This window comes from Eschrichtius robustus, chromosome 4, assembly GCF_028021215.1.
Source record: "Eschrichtius robustus isolate mEscRob2 chromosome 4, mEscRob2.pri, whole genome shotgun sequence".
Taxonomy (NCBI): Eukaryota; Metazoa; Chordata; class Mammalia; order Artiodactyla; family Eschrichtiidae; genus Eschrichtius; species Eschrichtius robustus.
This window is the reverse complement of record NC_090827.1, coordinates 61,539,073-61,558,330: the sequence shown is the minus strand read 5'-3', so window position 1 is coordinate 61,558,330 and position 19,258 is coordinate 61,539,073. Positions and strand designations below refer to the sequence as shown.

At 35.6% G+C, this 19,258-nt stretch overlaps 1 protein-coding gene across 1 annotated transcript in view; it reads left to right on the top strand.

Moving 5' to 3' along the window:
• The window catches only part of MTHFD2L (methylenetetrahydrofolate dehydrogenase (NADP+ dependent) 2 like), a 142,255-nt gene that overhangs the window by 55,277 nt on the left and 67,720 nt on the right, over positions 1-19,258 (top strand). Inside the window, exon 6 of the mRNA XM_068542820.1 lies at positions 7,775-7,867. Within this exon, the coding sequence (XP_068398921.1) occupies positions 7,775-7,867 (93 nt within the window). The remainder of the gene's footprint in view (positions 1-7,774; positions 7,868-19,258) is intronic.

Sequence of the window (19,258 nt, the reverse complement as noted above, 5' to 3'; positions counted from 1 at the left end):
ACTGATAAACAGCAAATCAAACCAGCCAGGTCTTGACCAGATACCAGATTAAAGTCTGGCCCACTTTAAGCATGAAGAGAAGGCTTAGATCTGAGTACTCTGTAACTATATCTAAAGTTATTTAAACAGAGAAAAAACAGCTGAAGTTGAAACAGAAAACCTATAGTAGATGGAATTCAGGAGCCAAGAGAGTACAGTATTGTTTTAAGATCTGGGGAAATTAGCTCTTGATTATTTTACAAGAGGTAAAACTTAAAGCTGAAAATGTCCTTTTTGTGTTAGAGACACATGTGTTTTCTGTCAGATGCTGTCTTATTAGTACGACCAGTGTGTTCCAGGTGAGATCTAAAGGCAGACTTTATCCCTAAGGAAAAAGACGTGTCATCCAAGATCCCACACTGGCCTCCTGAAAGAGTCAGGATGATAATCCCAGAAATGCTATTCTGCTGACCAAAGTGAAAACATAGTGTTTCTCAGCTCTGATTTTACAACTGTGAACTCCAATGGTTCCTTTCCTTTCTGCTCAGGGCGGAGGCTGTGTAGTGAAGTGACTAGGAGCTTGGCCACTAGAGCTGAACTAAATAAATTTGAATTCTGACTCATATAGTTTTATGACCTTGGACAAATTAATGGGCTTTTTGTATTTTCTCGGTTTTCTCATTTATAAAAATGTAAATAATATTAGTTTCTACCTCATAAAAAATACGCTTACAGTATTTGGTGAAGATTGTATGAGTTAATACGTGTAAAGTACTAGAACAGTGCTAGACGTGTAGTAAATTCTTATATAAGAGCTATTTTCATCACATATGTTTTGGCTCTGTGCATTTTGTTTTTTGTTTGTCTGTTTTATGCTTAAAGATGTAATTGCAGCTTATGGAGAGAGAAAGAAATACATGTTCAAATTCAGAATCTTTAGGCCTCTGGAGGCATTTGTCCAAAGACAGAACTCAGGCTTCTCTTATCCATCTAGTGCTATTCTGTTGACAAATACTGAGTTTTCCTTCTTGCGATTTCCCTGGTGATTTTCCCTTTAAAACAGACCATGGTATGAGTTAATATATTGGGAATGACTCATTTTTCCCTTAAAAAGTGACAAAGCAAAACCCTACATGTGAGATTCTAGCTCCTGTTGGATTTGCCATTTGGCTTCATCTGCTGATACAGGCACAAGCAAGTATGTATTTGAAGATTTGCCTCATGGAAAAGGAAGATGAGACTTGTCCTGCGTTGCTGTGGAAGATAGATCTAGGATCCTGGTAAAATTTCCAAAAAGGGAGACTTTAGCTCTTGTAAGAAAGAACTTTCTAACAGTTTGGGCGAAATAATATGTCTATAATTATTTTTATAGAAAATGATTTATCAGTTGGAAAGGATAGGAAAAGCATAAGGGAATTGAAGCAGAAGCAAACCAAATTCCTACTCACATCAAGAATCTCTCTCTTAGACCTTTAAGTGCCCCTGTGCTCTTCTTAGCCAGAGTAGACAATGGTTCTCTGTGCCAACACTGTAACTTATACCTCCTTTTAGTGTGGAATTATCACACTGTATTATAATTCTGATTCACAGATGTGTTTTCCACATGAGAGGAGAGAATTGTGTATCTCCATCACTTGGCATGGTCCTGGGATTATTTCTTGATTGTCTAATAAATGAATGTAGGGAATGGCTGGAAATGTCTGACAAAAGTAAATTCCTCATTTAGGTAATTTTAACAAAAAAATGATACTCTAAAATGAGTCATATTGTGTTGTTTGTCTTAGCATTTTTAAATAGAAAATATTAATTTCCTCAAATTTTAATTGCCAACAACTGTTTGCTACAATCTGCAATTTTGCATAAATTACAGAGGTAATGATAGCCTAGAAAACTGCGCAGGTGGCTCCCAGTGAACAAGTCTTGATTGACTGTGGGCTTTTATATAGTGAGAAGCATATCTTGCCCAGCAGCTAATTATTAAGTTCTAACAGAACTCTATGATTCTGGGAGATAGGTTCTAAGTCTTTTATTCTTATTATATCTTACAAACATGATGTAAAGCACTGGGCACAATGAAGTTGCTTAATACTTCTTATAAAACATTTTTTTAAACATCTTTATCAGAGTATAATTGCTTTACAATGGTGTGTTAGTTTCTGCTTTATAACAAAGTGAATCAGCTATACATATACATATATCCCCATATCTCCTTCCTCTTGTGTCTCCCTCCCATCCTCCCTATCCCACCCCTGTAGGTGGTCACAAAGCATTTTTATCTGGGTTTGTGTGATAGAAAAATTAAGCCTGAGCCCAGGCTCTTATCATACTCACAATATGAGGATAAAACTGAGTGAGGGAAAAAGTCATCTGAGGGTCAGAGATATGCATCATTTTATGGAGTAGCTGCTGTAACCTGTTGGTTCTGATTACCCTAGGGAAAAATTTGAGGCGCTAGAAACGACTAGGTGCAGCAAGCCATAGGATTCATTGAACAAAAGTAATTGTAACCAGAATTGAAAAGAGAAATGACAAGAATTTTCACAATGCCAAGTAAGACAGGTTAAATAAGAGTATAGTTAGGATATCTAGTTCTCAGAACCAGGAACAGGTATCAAGGGGCAAAGGCAGAAGTGTCTGAGGCATTATTTGAACACATTTGCTCTTAACTCCCTTGGTTCAACTCTCTTTTGCTATCATCATCCAGTTTAATGAATAGCAGGCTAAAAACCTTCCCATTGTTTGATAGCACAATAGTCAGAAACTGATCAATCAAGTCTGAATAAGACTTTGATATTGCCATGGGTATTCCTAGCCAAACTCACTTAGGAGTAAAAACAATTTAACTAGATATTATTATTGAAGGAGTGGAGTTATCTAAAAGATCTTTCCATGCTGATTGAAATTCATCTCAATATTTTTTCTTTTGCTTGAAGCTTTACAGATTGTTAATTATATGTGTATATAACTCACTGGATTATGTATCGCTCAGTTCCTTGATGAAGTCATCAGTAATGATGAAGTGGGAGGTTTTGGTTTTAATTTTGGATTTTGCAGGGATTTGGGAGGCTCTCATTTGGAGCAAGAGAATGCTTGAGCGGGCTGCTTATGAATGTATAAGGGGAACCTTCTAAATATAGGAGAACTGTATTAAGATAGAGATGGGAGGATGCTTCATAATTTTGGTGGCTTGGGATGGTTCTAAACATATACTCTACATTTGTTGATTGTTTATAGCAAGTGAAAGAAAGAGAAAAAACAAGGGGAACTCATAGACTTTTTTACTCTAAGTAACTGGGCAGAAGGTGGTACCATTACCTGAAATGAAAACGACTGCTGTATCAAGTACAAAGAGTTCCCTCTCATTGTTCTTCCTATTCAAATATTTCCTGGTTTTCTCTTTTATTTTTCCATATTAACTTTAGAACAAAATTATATTCATCTAGAAAAAAGCAAAATACCATTTTTATTGTAGTTGTATTAAATGTGTAATGAATATAGGGGGAACTGTCATCTTTATGATGTTGAATCCTATTCAAGAATATGGTTTGTCTTAAAACCATGACTAGTTCCTCAGTCTGACTTAAAATCTTTTGGTGTTGTTCTAGAGATTTTCTTTTACCATATAGATTTTACACATTTTTTGTTAAGTTTACTTCTGAGTATTTTATTTTTGTCTTGCTATTATAATGGGGTCTTTTCTTTCATTATATCTTCTTACATGTTGTTGTATATGATAGTATTTATATCAACTTTAAAAATAAAATAAGCCAGTTACCATACCCACAAGATGAGTTTATTTGGGAATAGCCAGACGAATTACAATTTGGGAAATGCAAGCTATGGTGGACCGTAGGCAAATCCAGAGAACAAAGGAGGGGAGGTTACTTTTATAGAGAAAAGGTGGTAGTTTGGAGGGACTGTTCTAAACAAAAGTTTACTGGAGGAAAGTAAGAGTTCAGGGTGGCAATGGCTTCTCATTGGCTGGGCTGTTGCTGGGCAAGGAAAATCTTCCTTCCTGAAATAGAAGACTTCCTCTTGTTTGGTAAAGCAAGGTACAGTTCTTCCCACCCGGCATGAAAATAGAGGCGAGTGCATGCAAACGATGGAAAGTGATAGTAGTGAGAGCACCTTCTACAGGCCCTCTCAACTCTAATTTTAGTTGAGGTTTTCTTTAATTTTCACATTTATTTCTATATATTCATTTTTACTTGGCTTATTTATTGAATTCTCTCCTTGCTTATAATGTTACAGTTTTTAGGCTTAGTTATTATAAACATTTTAACATTTATGTTTATTAATTTTTTTCTAATATCTTTTGTTTATTTTATTGTTCTTTATCTAACATTTTAAGTTAAATGATTGATTCACTCATTTTTAAATTTCTATTTTATTTATATAATAATTTAAGTCTGTGAATTTTCCTCTAAGCTTTGCTTTATTTATATCTGATAGGATCTAATCTGTAGTATTTTTATTATAAATATTTCTATAAATTCTGCAATGTTGTTTTGTGTTTTCCTTTTGACCCAAGGATTGTTCAAAATAGTATTAAAATTTTTTTCCAATGGAAGCGGTTCTCAATTTCTGATTTTGTCAATACTTATAACTTTATTGATTTGTGATCAGAGAAAATATCTATAGTTTATCTAGCTATCTACTTTTTGGTATTAATTACTTTTTTTGTTGTTGCCAAAGTCATATCATTAAAAATATATTCTTTGGGCACCTGAAAGGAAAATATATGATCTACTTTCAGAGTTTAATGTATTGTAGTCAGATATATATCATTAATTATGTTGCTTATATTTTCTATACCTTTGATCTGTAATGGATTGAGAAAGGTTAATTGAATTCAACAAATTCAATGTGCTTCTATTTCTCCGTGTATCTCCTGTAATTTCTGCTTTATGAACTGATTTCTTTTTTATTTGTTATTTATCATTGTTGTGTCTTCATTTAAATCACACCTTTGCATTATAATGTGTACCTTTTTATCCTATTTGATAAATTTGCTGAATTTCTCCTTATTTGATAAAAAGAGCATCATTTTTTTTTGATTAGTCATTTTCCTGTCATATGTTTGCCCACCTTTTATTTTCAACATTTCTGAACAGCTTTGTTTCAGATGTGTTTTATATAAAGTATAGAACTAGACTTTACTTTGTGAGTCAATTTTAATATATTATTCTTTTAATAGATAACAGAAAAATTTATATTTATTATTATGGTAAATATATACAGTCTGAAATGTCATATTATTTTCTGTTCTGTTATTTTTACGTTTTTGTTTTCTTTTTATATTTTTTCTTTTTTGTATATAGTTGTTTTATTATTTAGGAAGATTTAGGAAGTTAATAATTATAACTTTATACAGTACTCTTAGTTCTCTATTTCTTTATGTGTTATCTATTGATACTCTATTAGAAGAAATGATAAAATGTTTCCTTTTCCTTCTGTGATTCCATTTCTTTTGTCTCCTACCTGATATTTGCCAATAAAAATGATCTTTGTAGTGTGTTTACCTTATACTTTTAAATATTCTCATATTTCTGTTATTTGATTGGTCAGCTTTAAATTATATCTGTTCATTCTAGTCATTAAATATAAGGCAATCAGCAAACTTTCTCATTTTTGTCCTTCCTATTCTAATTTTGTTAGTTGCACCAATTCTGCCTAATCAGAGCAAATAACATTTAACATTTTGTCTATCACGCCAATCCTCACACTTTCTTGCCTTAATTTTGTTATTAAATATATTCAAAACACTCCAATAGTCCTTTTGCCAGTTTCCTCAGATATATTTTGATTCATTAAAGTTCATCTTTTAGCACATTCCTCTGGAAAAACTCATGGGAACAATATTTCCTGTGTTCTTACAATTTCAAAATTGTTTGCAAACTTTAATCTTGGAAGACAATTTGACTGGATATGAAATCCTTGCTCCCAGTTTCTTTACATGGGTTTCTTGTAGGTATTGCTCTGCTGTTTTCTGGAATTGAATGTAAAAATCTGAATTTTTGCCTGGTTGCTCATAGGATTCTTTTTTTAGTCTTTAAAATCCAGCAACTTTACTGATACGTGTCTCACTGTTGACTATTATAGGTCAATTTGTATGGACTCAAGTCTTTTTTCCCCATTTTTTATGACTCTAAATTCTTATTTTTAAAGTGTTTGGCATAGTGTTTGGTCATAATGTTCAGCTTTTCCATAACAACATTTTTCTGTTGAGTTTATTACTTTGTTGTTAACTTAAAAATTTTCTTTGTTTTTTTTTCCTTGGGTCTGCCACTTTTAAAATGTATCCTTTTATGTACTTAAAATTTTGCATATAGTAAAATTTACTCTTTTTTGGTGTATAGTTCCATGACTTTAGACAAATGCATACAGTCATGTAACTACCACTAGAATCAAAATTCCCCTGGGCTGATTCTTATATAGTATCCTTTTATTGATGCTGTGTAAAATCCTTTTTAAAATTACTTATCATGGAATGAGCTGGGTTTTCTTGGATCTTCTCTTTGCAGGGTGCTTCTGTTAGGGTTTGGGGAGGACATGCTGAGCAGCCTTCAGATTCTTCCTTCACCACTTTCACAGAGTCAAACTACTTCCTGTTTGAATGGCTCCTCTGAGTCTTTGTGTTACTACCCACTGTGAACTATGCTAGGTCCAAGAGGGCTTCTTCTGCCCTTATTCCCACATTTTCTGCTACAGATAAGAGAGATATATATTGCATTTTATGTGTCCCCTTCACCTTCAGGAAGTATATTTTTGTAGTCATTTCCAGAGATCTGCCACTGCTGGCCATCTTGTTATTCTCTGAACTTCTTTCTGCCTTTCTCCCTGTGTGGTATCTACTAACTCTGCTGATCCTGGGTAACTCTTCCATGTTTTTGGAGTCTGTGTACAATATGTCTTCTAGTTTTGCTAAAAATTGTGCAGTTTTTATTGTTGTCATTAACTGTGTAGCATTTGCATGTTATCTGGGAGGAGAAGAGAGACAATACTGTCTCACACGGCCCTGTTCTTACTGGAAGTCCTTCCTTTGACTTCCCTCATCACTGCCTTTCCCTCATTCCCCTTCCTTGGCTCACACATTAAGCACTGGAATCCCTCATACTGCTAACCTCTCTTATTCCTACATCTCTTAATTAAAGCATGTATGAATACTTCCTGTTATATCCTAGACCTCGTCATCATTTTCTAAACATATAATTTCAGTTGGTCCATTTTTTCCTGCTATCCTTTTGGCTTGGAATGCTCTTCTATTCTTTCCCTGATTAGTATACTCTTGTTCGTACTTTATGACCTAAAAATGTATATTAACTCCTTCAGGAAACCTTCCTTGACACCTCCTCAGGATGAGGCAGAATTAATTTCTCACCTGTGCTTCCACAGTACATTGTGCCATTTTTAGTGCACTTATTTTGTTGTTTTCAATATTTACATATTATCAAGCCAGTGAGTATCCCCTGCATCTATGTATTGACCTGTCAATACAGAACTTTCAAATCCTGGGTTTCTAGGACTCTACTTACAACTCTCCTATGATGGTCAGCACATACCTTCATTTATCTCATTTGATTTTCCACTGTTCAATTGAGGGGTACAGTATTTTGAGTCATCTAGGTTTCCTTATCTAGCTTTTGCTTGCTAAGTGATTTGATAATTTCAAAGCAATTTTCCTATTCTTAGGATGTAACTGGAACTCCTCTAGAATTGGAGCATTCACAAATTAAAAAAAAAAAAACAAAAACAAACCTCAGTAATCATTAACGGAAGTTATTCTGCATTCCAGGTGATGCAACTGTGACAATAGCTCACAGATATACTCCCAAAGAACAACTGAAGATCCATACTCTGCTGGCAGATGTTATCGTAGTAGCTGCAGGTAAGTCTTTAGTGGCTGTTATTTGGTGAAATGTCATCAGCAGACTAATTCCTGCCCTAATTGCTGACATGTCTATAAGAACAGCTTCTTGGGAGACTTAGGTATATGTAGGACTGACTTCCATTCTGTCTCTTGGCAATCATCATATTGGTCCATTATGCCTATGTTAGCATTCATCACTTCATTGTGGAAAACCAAAACAGCCTTTGGAATGACAGATTAAGCACAAGAATAAATGTGTACTTTGACAATTACTTTGACAGACATGATTGGTTCTAAACATGAATAAGTTATGGGGAGACTGATAGGAAATGCTGTTGAAAGAGTAGCCAGGGCTAGCTCACATAGGACCTTGTAGACCCTGTAAGGACTTTCATATAAGCCAAAGGTGGCTGTGAGCAGGAGACTGACATGATCTGTCTTATGCTTTTAAAATATTATTCATACTGTGTCAAGGGGAATTGAGTGTAGAAGAGCAGGAGTAGAAACAGAGAGAACAGTTATTGCACTTCTATTTAATGGATCTAGGTTTTTCCTTAATTTGTTTTATAATCAAACATACAAAGTAATTCTACCCGTCATTTCTATCTTTACTCTTGCCACATAGAATTTCTACATTGCAGACAATTGTGACTCTTTTTGTTTTATCCAAGACTTGAATGGGAGCATTTTTCATTTTGTTTATCAATTAGATGTTATTGGTAATTTCTAGGCTTTACACTTGATTTGCTGAGTATTTACAAACTATGAAGGGAGGGTAAAAGTTCCAGAAGAAATTGAGTTTGATGAAGAGAATAATAATAGTTTAAATTAGTTTCAACCAAGATTAATTCACTTTTTATTATAATATAGGCCCTTCTCTGAAAGTCAGAATATATATGTGATGATTCCAGGTGGAGTAATTTGCCTCTTCATAGAGTAAAAATAGAAATATTCCCTTTTCAAGAAGTCACCAGTAAACTGGTAAAGCTAAGCACATTTCCCGTTTTTCTGAGAAATTATACTCAGAGGATATCAAGTGCAAATTTTTGAACTGGGTTGACATAAGTAAGACATCAGATGTTTAGACAGGCAATACAGTTTTTCAGACCACAGGTCAACACTAAGTAAAATACTGCTGCAGCAGTTGATATATTCACAGAAGACAAATATTGGGTTGGCCAGAAAGTTCATTACGGCAAAGCCTAATGAACTTTTGGCAAACCCAATGTTATGTTGACTTCTTTTTATTTATTTATTTATTATTATTGTATTATTATTCTTTTAATGTTTATTTATTTATTTATTTTCTTATTAGTCATCCATTTTATACACATCAGTGTATACATATCAATCCCAATCGCCCAATTCATCACACCACCACCCCCACCCCCACCCCCCTGCCGCTTTACCCCCTTGGTGTCCATACGTTTGTTCTCTACATCTGTGTCTCAATTTCTGCCCTGCAAACCAGTTCATCTTTACCATTTTCTAGGTTCCACATATATGTGTTAATATACGGTATTTGTTTTTCGCTTTCTAAATTACTTCACTCTGTATGACAGTCTCTAGATGCATCCACGTCTCTACAAATGACCTGACTTCGTTCCTTTTTAGGGCGGAGTAATATTCCATTGTATATATATACCACATCTTCTTCATCCATTCGTCTCTTGATGGGCATTTAGGTTACTTCCATGACCAGGCTATTGTAAATAGTGCTGCAATGAACATTGGGGTGCATGTGTCTTTTTGAATTATGGTTTTCTCTGGGTGTATGCCCAGTAGTGGGATTGCTGGGTCATACAGTAGTTCTATTTTTAGTTCTTTAAGGAACCTCCATACTGTTCTCCATAGTGGCTGTATCAATTTACATTCCCACCAACAGTGCAGGAGGGTTCCCTTTTCTCCACACCCTCCCCAGCATTTGTTGTTTGTAGACTTTCTGATGATGCCTTTTCTAACTGGTGTGAGGTGATACCTCACTGTAGTTTTGATTTGCATTTCTCTAATCATTAGTGATGTTGAGCAGCTTTTCGTGTGCTTCTTGGCCATCTGTACGTCTTCTTTGGAGAAATGTCTATTTAGGTCTTCTGCCCATTTTTGGATTGGGTTGTTTGTTTCTTTAATATTGAGCTGCATGAGCTGTTTATATATTTTGGAGATTAATCCTTTGTCCGTTGATTCGTTTGCAAATATTTTCTCCCATTCGGAGGGTTGTCTATTCGTCTTGTTTATGGTTTCCTTTGCTTTGCAAAAGCTTTGAAGTTTCATTAGGTCCCATTTGTTTACTTTTGTTTTTATTTCCATTACTCTAGGAGGTGGATCAAAAAAGAGCTTGCTGTGATTTATGTCAAAGAGTGTTCTTCCTATGTTTTCCTCTAAGAGTTTTATAGTGTCCAGTCTTACATTTAGGTCTCGAATCCATTTTGAGTTTATTTTTATGTATGGTGTTAGGGAGTGTTCTAATTTCATTCTTTTACATGTAGCCATCTAGTTTTCCCTGCACCACTTATTGAAGAGACTGTCTTTTCTCCATTGTATATCCTTGCCTCCTTTGTCATAGATTAGTTGACCATAGGTGCGTGGGTTTATCTCTGGGCTTTCTATCTTGTTCCATTGATGTATGTTTGTGTTTTTGTGCCAGTACCATATTGTCTTGATTACTGTAGCTTTGTAGTATAGTCTGAAGTCAGGGAGTCTGATTCCTCCAGCTCCGTTTTTTTCCCTCAAGACTGCTTTGGATATTCGGGTCTTTTTTGTGTCTCCATACAAATTTTAAGATTTTTTGTTCTAGTTCTGTAAAGCATGCCATTGGTAATTTGATAGTGATTGCATTGAATCTGTAGATTGCTTTGGGTAGTATAGTCATTTTCACAATATTGATTCTTCCAATCTAAGAACATGTTATATCTCTCCATCTGTTTTTATCATCTTTAATTTCTTTCATCAGTTTCTTATAGTTTTCTGCATACAGGTCTTTTGTCTCCCTAGGTAGGTTTATTCCTAGGTATTTTACTTTTTTTGTTGCAATGGTAAATGTGAGTGTTTCCTTAATTTCGCTTTCAGATTTTTCATCATGAGTGTATAGGAATGCAAGAGATTTCTGTGCATTAATTTTGTATCCTGCAACTTTACCAAATTCATTAATTAGCTCTAGTAGTTTTCTGGTGGTATTTTTAGGATTCTCTATGTATAGTATCATGTCATCTGCAGCCAGCGACAGTTTTACTTCTTCTTTTCCAATTTGTATTCCTTTTAATTTATTTTCCTTCTCTGATTGCTGTGGCTAGGACTTCCAAAACTATGTTGAATAATAGTGGTGAGAGTGGACATCCTTGTCTTCTTCCTGATCTTAGAGAAAATGCTTTCAGTTTTTCACCATTGAGAATGATGTTTGCTGTGGGCTTGTCGTATATGGCCTTTATTATGTTGAGGTAGGTTCCCTCTATGCCCACTTTCTGGAGAGTTTTTATCAGAAATGGGTGTTGAATTTTGTCAAAAGCTTTTTTGCATCTATTGAGATGATCCTATGATTTTTCTCCTTCAATTTGTTAATATGGTGTATCACATTGATTGATTTGCACATATTGAAGAATCCTTGCATCCCTGGGATAAATCCCACTTGATCATGGTGTATGATCCTTTTAATGTGTTGTTGGATTCTGTTTGCTAGTATTTTGTTTAGGATTTTTGCATCTATATTCATCAGTGATATTGGTCTGTAATTTTCTTTTTTTGTAGTATCTTTGTCTGGTTTTGGTATCAGGGTGACGGTGGCCTCATAGAATGAGTTTGGGAGTGTTCCTTCCTCTGCAATTGTTTGGAAGAGTTTGAGAAGGATGGGTGTTAGCTCTTCTCTACATTTCTGATAGAATTCACCTGTGTAGCCATCTGGTCCTGGAGTTTTCTTTGTTGGAAGATTTTTAATCACAGTTTCAATTTCATTACTTGTGATTGGTCTGTTCATATTTTCTATTTCTTCCTGGTTCAGTCTTGGAAGGTTATACCATTCTACGAATTTGTCCATTTCTTCCAGGTTGTCCATTTTATTTCCATAGAGTGCTTGTAGTAGTCTCTTAGGATGCTTTGTATTTCTGCGGTGTCTGTTGTAACTTCTCCTTTTTCATTTCTAATTTTATTGATTTGAGTCCTCTCCCTCTTTTTCTTGATGAGTCTGGCTAATGGTTTATCAATTTTGTTTATCTTCTCACAGAACCAGCTTTTAGTTTTATTGATCTTTGCTATTGTTTTCTTTGTATGTAGTTCATTTATTTCTGCTCTGATCTTTATGATTTCTTTCCTTCTGCTAACTTTGGATTTTGTTTGTTCTTCTTTCTCTAGATCCTTTAGGTGTAACGTTAGATTGTTTATTGAGATTTTTCTTGTTTCTTGAGGTAGGCTTGTATAGTTATAAACTTCCCTCTTAGAACTGCTTTTGCTGCATCCCATAGGTTTGGGATCGTTGTGTTTTCATTGTCATTTGTCTCTAGGTATTTTTTGATTTCCTCTTTGATTTCTTTAGTGATCTCTTGGTTATTTAGTAACGTATTGTTTAGCCTCCATGTGTTTGTGTTTTTTACGTTTTTTTTCCGTGTAATTCATTTCTAATCTCATAGCGTAGTGGTCAGAAAAGATGCTTGATATGATTTCAATTTTCTTATATTTACTGAGGCTTGATTTGTGACCCAAGATGTGATCTATCCTGGAGAATGTTCCGTGTGCACTTGAGAGAAAGTGTAATCTGCTGTTTTTGGAGGGAATGTCCTATAAATATCAATTAAATCTATCTGGTCTATTGTGTCATTTAAAGCTTGTGTTTCCTTATGAATTTTCTGTTTGGATGATCTGTCCATTGGTGTAAGTGAGGTGTTAAAGTCCCCCACTATTATTGTGTTACTGTTGATTTCCTCTTTTATAGTTGTTAGCAGTTGCCTTATGTGTTGAGGTGCTCCTATTTTGGGTGCATATATATTTATAATTGTTATATCTTCTTCTTGGATTGATCCCTTGATCATTATGTAGTGTCCTTCCTTGTCTCCTGTGCCATTCTTTATTTGAAAGTCTATTTTATCTTATATGAGTATTGCTACTCCAGCTTTCTTTTGATTTCCATTTGCATGGAATATCTTTTTCCATCCCCTCACTTTCAGTCTGTATGTGTCCCTAGGTCTGAAGTGGGTCTCTTGTAGACAACATATATATGGGTCTTGTTTTTGTATCCATTCAGCGAGCCTGTGTCTTTTGGTTGGAGCATTTAATCTATTCACGTTTAAGGTAATTATCCATATGTATGTTCCTATGACCATTTTCTTAATTGTCTTGGGTTTGTTTTTGTAGGTCCTTTTCTTCTCCTGTGTTTCCCACTTAGAGAAGTTCCTTTAGCATTTCTTGTAGAGCTGGTTTGGTGGTGCTGAATTCTCTTAGCTTTTGCTTGTCTCTAAAGCTTTTGATTTCTCCATCGAATGTAAATGAGATCCTTGCTGAGTAGAGTAATCTTGGTTGCAGGTTCTTCCCTTTCATCACTTTAAGTATATCATGCCACTCCCTTCTGGCTTGTAGAGTTTCTTCTGAGAAATCAGCTGTTAACCTTATGGGAGTTCCCTTATATGTTATTTTTCGTTTTTCCCTTGCTGCTTTCAATAATTTTTCTTTGTCTTTAATTTTTGCCAATTTTTTTACTATGTGTCTCAGCATGTTTCTCCTTGGGTTTATCCTGTATGGGACCCTCTGTGCTTCCTGGACTTGGGTGGCTCTTTCCTTTCCCATATTAGGGAAGTTTTTGACTATAATCTCTTCAAATATTTTCTCAGGTCCTTCCTCTGTCTCTTCTCCTTCTGGGACCCCTATAATGCGAATGTTGTTGCATTTAATGTTGTCCCAGAGGTCTCTTAGGCTGTCTTCATTTCTTTTCATTCTTTTTTCTTTATTCTGTTCCTCAGCAGTGAATTCTGCCATTCTGTCTTCCAGGTCACTTGTCCGTTCTTCTGCCTCAGTTATTCTGCTATTGATTCCTTCTAGTGTAGTTTTCATTTCAGTTATTGTATTGTTGATCTCTGTTTGTTCTTTAATTCTTCTAGATCTTTTTTAAACATTTCTTGCATCTTCTCAATCTTTGCCTCCATTCTTTTTCCGAAGTGCTTGTTCATCTTCACTATCGTTATTCTGAATTCTTTTTCTGGAAGATTGCCTATGTCCATTTCATTTAGTTGTTTTTCTGGGGTTTTATCTTGTTCCTTCATCTGATACATAGCCCTCTGCCTTCTCATCTTGTCTATCTTTCTGTGAATGTGGTTTTTGTTCCACAGGCTGCAGGATTGTAGTTCTTCTTGCTTCTGCTGTCTGCCCTCTGCTGAATTCTTTTTAGAAACACTTGGATTCACACACCAGTCTCAGGATTTGGTGAGTAGAGAGGAATTTGAGTGGTCATCCTTGTTTTTCTCTAACTTTAGACAGAATGAAATTTACACTGTCTTTAAAAGGTGCTACTTGACATCAGTGTTACCAACTTGTAAAGACTATTTCACAATTGACCTTAGTTCCCATTTATCAATTATAACGTTGAATGAATATTTTCTTTTAGTGGGGAAAAATCCCTCAGTGTACATTCATGCTCATGTTATTTTCTTTGACAAGAAATGACAAATGGGTGATTAAAATCCTCTTTCAAGAACCAATGACATTTTTTTGTGACTAAATCAAACCTTAGGTCCCAAGTATGCATGTGAATACTATCATCATCCTTGAGTTCCTCCTATAGACTCACTGTATGCTCCTTTGTAAAGGCCTAAATCAGCACTGAGTACTAGGTGTTAAAAATAAGACAGGGAAAGAAAAAGAAAATAAAGGACGAGAAGGGAAAGGAAGGACCAAGCCTATATAAAATGAACAGAAAATGAGTCAGGAGGTACTCAGGCCCCTAGGGGTAGAGACAGCATGGAGGCTGTGTACAGCAGCCATCCTGCTCAGAGTATCCTGTTACCACCAGAGTGCGCCAGTCAGGTGTGTAGCTACTTCAGACAGCCAGTTGGCCGCACACCATCCTAATCCTGACCTGGAAGACATTTTGAACGAAAACAGTGCAAACAGGTCTTACTCCCATCTTGTATTCTAGCTCTAATGCCTCTAATTAGATACAAAGGTACTCTGAATGCTGGAAGACAGCCCTGCACAAAGCCCTGCAGTCATGCTGAAGAAATACATATTTGGATAATGGGAAATTTCAGGGTAGAAAATTGAGAATTTATAAGAAATAACTAAAGATTGCTACATTTCCACTTCCTTAGTAATCACCTGGAGAATTTAAGGGTAAAATACGTAAAGGTAAATTACAGTGAAATTATATAGAAAGCAGGAGTTAATGTAAAAAAGAAATTCTATATAACCGGACAATAGGAATGAAATATTACTAAAATGATCACATCGTGCATTATGTGTGGGAAATAACAAATACAATTAGCAGTGGGTATTAAAGAAGGAGATAGCGATCTAATGACAGAGGTAGCTGGAACAGGGAGGGCTGGATCATTGTCATAACTAGGATGTCAGCATATAAGGAAGCAGTCCCATCTAGAAGTCAGGAAGAGTAGAAGGCGGAGCAGTGCGTAATGTATCAGAAAGATTAATGATATCTGATAGATGACAGTACAGAATGTAATGACGAAATCTCAGAATGGGCTTGAAAAAGAAAAATGTAAAAGAGGAAATCATTGTGTGAAGATCCTGGGGCATTAATAAAATTAACTTATATTAATATTAATCTCACCCCTTCAGTTTCTCAAATTCCCGTAGTCCTATGCTTATAGATTTAACTGTGTATCACTTACTTTTTAAGCATCTACTTTCAAAAATCAAAAATTGGGCTAATTTAGAAGCTTGAATCTGAAAATCAGATTGTCAAACTGTATTTAGAAATAAGGAGCTTCAAGTCTCTACTTATAGCTACCTCTGAGTTCACAGAGAGCATGAATCTGTTTCTAGGACATTTTCCTGTATCGTGGTTATAGCACTTAACACCTGTTTATGGTTGTCGGTCACCTTCACTAGATTATAGCAGGAACAGGACTGTTTGTTTTGTTTTGTTTTGTTTTGTTTTAGCTTTTTTTCTAAGCCAAGTGCTTAGAACAATATCTGCCACACAGTGGGTACTCAATAAATGTGTGCTGTATTCATTTTGAGATTACAACTGGAGCAAGGATTTCTTCAAATTGATATAAACTTAGATGATAAATTTTTAAGAATAATTTTATAAAGATGGAATCATTCGTCTGAGATATTGGTTGATTCACTTAGTGATAGCGTTATTTTTATGACTACTAAGCATACCTACTTTGTCATTGTAAAGTAAATTGATAAAGCCATAAAAGTGAAAGATTTATTTATAAACGAATAGTTCTTATCATTAAGTGGATGAATGGGCTGATTTGATTTGAAAGATTAAGATTAAGAAATTATGAGCAGGATGAAGAAAGTAAAGAGACTATTTATAGACATCTAAAATATAGTAAGAAAGGGGAAGGTGGGGGGGAGGGATAAATTAGGAGGTTGGAATTAACATATACACACTACTATATATAAAATAGGTAATCAACAAGGACCTACTGTATAGTACAGAGAACTCTACTCAATACTCTGTAATAACCTATATGGGAAAAGAATCTGAAAAAGAATATATATATATATATATATATATATATATATATATATATATATATATATATATATATATATATATGTATATATATAACTGAATCACTTTGCTGTACACCTGGAACTAACACAACATTGTAAATCAACTATACTCCAATATAAAATAAAAATTTTAAAAATGAAATAAAATATAGTAAGAGTATTAAACAGTTGAATGGAAGTAGTTTAGGGGACGGCTAAATTGGCTTTGTGTAAGGCTAGTGATAAAGCAGGGGAAATTAGCCAGAATAAGGCACCAATTCTGAGAGTGTGGTAGAAGACCTTTGGTTGGCCTATATCTCATGCTTCCAGGAAACTGGGGGGAAATCTTCAGTTTGTAAAACTTCTAGGAATCTTGATTATCAAGGCAGGATAGGCACTTTTTTCCCAGACATTGTCCAAAGGACCCTCCACCCATCTGAGTAAACTCTGTGGAATTGGCTTCATTCAGAAGATAAGCTGCTGAGTCAATGCCACTAGCATATTAACTTCTGAATGCAGAATGTCATAGTTAGTGATAGCTGATGTTTTATCCACTAAGCTCTCCCCACCAGCATGATGAATGAACCTTCACAATCGTAACTGAAGCGTCTCTATTGCAACACTTTTAATAATAGACATTGTAATATAAAACAGGATAAATGGGTAATTCAGTAATTTGGAATATTCATACTTACTCGTCATAAAATGCAAGGTGACCAACCAACTTCTTTTCACTGCTTCTCCCATCATATTATCAAGTTTTAGACACACTCCCATTACACATCATCCTACTCGGAGTTTTCCCTCTGTTAAATTTCCTCCTCTTGGAGCCAGGTTAGTAATTTTCAGGATGCCAGGACACTGAGAAGTTCCAAGGGGTGGGGCGTGGAAATACTCAACTCCACCATAGGCAGCTCATGCAACTCGGAAGTGGAACTTGCTCACTGACAGCCCTGGGTGCTTCCTGAGTAGATGCCAGCACACTTCATGGTCTCACTAAAGCTATTGTTCCTCCCATATCCTATTTCTCATTCTCCATCTTCTCACCTTTAGCCTCTGCTTCTCCATTTAGAATTCCTTCCTGCCTTCCCAAATTTGTCGTTTATCTTAGTTTTGTCAATTATTTTCAATGGTATAGAGTAGTGTGAAAGCACAGGCCTTGCTAGAGTAAGAATTCCAGAATTTAACTCCCAGTTTTGCCACTTGCTAATCGTATAACCTTGTCAAGTTATCCCATCTCTCTGAGCCTCAGTCTCTTCAGTGTGAAAAATATGATAACCTCTAACAATAGTGTTGTTAAGCCAGCCAGTCTGTGTAAAGAACATAGCACAGTGACTCGCAAATTACAAATACTCAATAAATGTTATATGCTAATTTTTATATGCTAGTCCTTCTCAGGCCATTACATATATATATATCTGAACAATAATTTAGAAATAATAAATCAGTTGATTATTAAGCTATAACTTTTATATAACTAAATCAATATACTTTTTGGTTACTTTTGATACTAACATAGTATCAAAGTTTACTAGTCATCATAAATGTAAATAAATTAATCTAAGATGTGACTTATGCATGAGAACAACTTCATAAAAGCTTTATTTTCACTTAAGATTTGCGGCTTCTCATGATGCCATGAGCCTTTGCTCATAGCTGTGTACTCTGTTGTCCCTGGATGAGTCCCTTGTTGCCTCTCTCTCTTTTGGAAGTCTGACTTTGCAAGGAGCTGGGGGAGGTGGAGGCACTTCGGCTAAGGGATTTGTTATCTCAGGCCTTTACCCACCCTCCCAGTCTCCCTCTCTCTCTTTCTACCTCCTCCCCATCCCCACTCCAGTCCCCACAATCCATCCCCAAATGAGGAAGGCGAAGCCTTAGGCGAAGCCTCCCTGGTCTACAATGAGTAAGCTTCATCAATGTATAAGAGGGCGCTTGCTTATTGATTTTTTCCCCTTGATGTCAGTAATATATCCCTAAGGTAAAAACCTAGGAAACATGGACAATAAGAGGGGAAAGACCCATAATCCCAGCCAAAGCCAACCACAGCTAACAATTTGCTGTTTGGCCTTCCGCTATTTTGTATTCGTATGGAAATCTAAATATTTACAATAGTTCTTTCACCTGGTGTGTACAGTTTGTATTTTAGGTCTCTACACTGTGTTTCTCATAAAATGCATTATTCTAAAACATGATTTCTTTCTTTCTTTCTTTCTTTTTGGCTGCGTTGGGTCTTCATTGCTGCGAACGGGTTTTCTCTAGTTGCGGCGAGCAGAGGCTACTCTTCATTGTGGTGCGCTGGCTTCTCATTGTGGTGGCTTGTCTTGTTGTGGAGCATGGGCTCTAGGCACGTGGGCTCAGTAGTTGTGGCTCACAGGCTCTAGAGCACAGGCTCAGTAGTTGTGGCTCACGGGCTCTAGAGCGCAGGCTCAGTAGTTGTGGCGCACGGGCTTAGCTGCTCCTCGGCATGTGGGATCTTCCTGGACGAGGACTCAAACCCATGTCCCCTGCATTGGCAGGCAGATTCTTAACCACTGCACCACCAGGGAAGTCCCCAAAACATGATTTCTAATGACTCCATAGTATTCTATATGATGAGCATACTGTAATTTATTTATTCAGTTCCTGATTGTTGGACTTCTAGATTGTTCCAAGTTTTTTACTATTATGAATATTGCACTAAACAACTGTAATCATCTTTGTAAATACCTAAGATTATTTGCAAAAGGGACCTTTAATATTTAT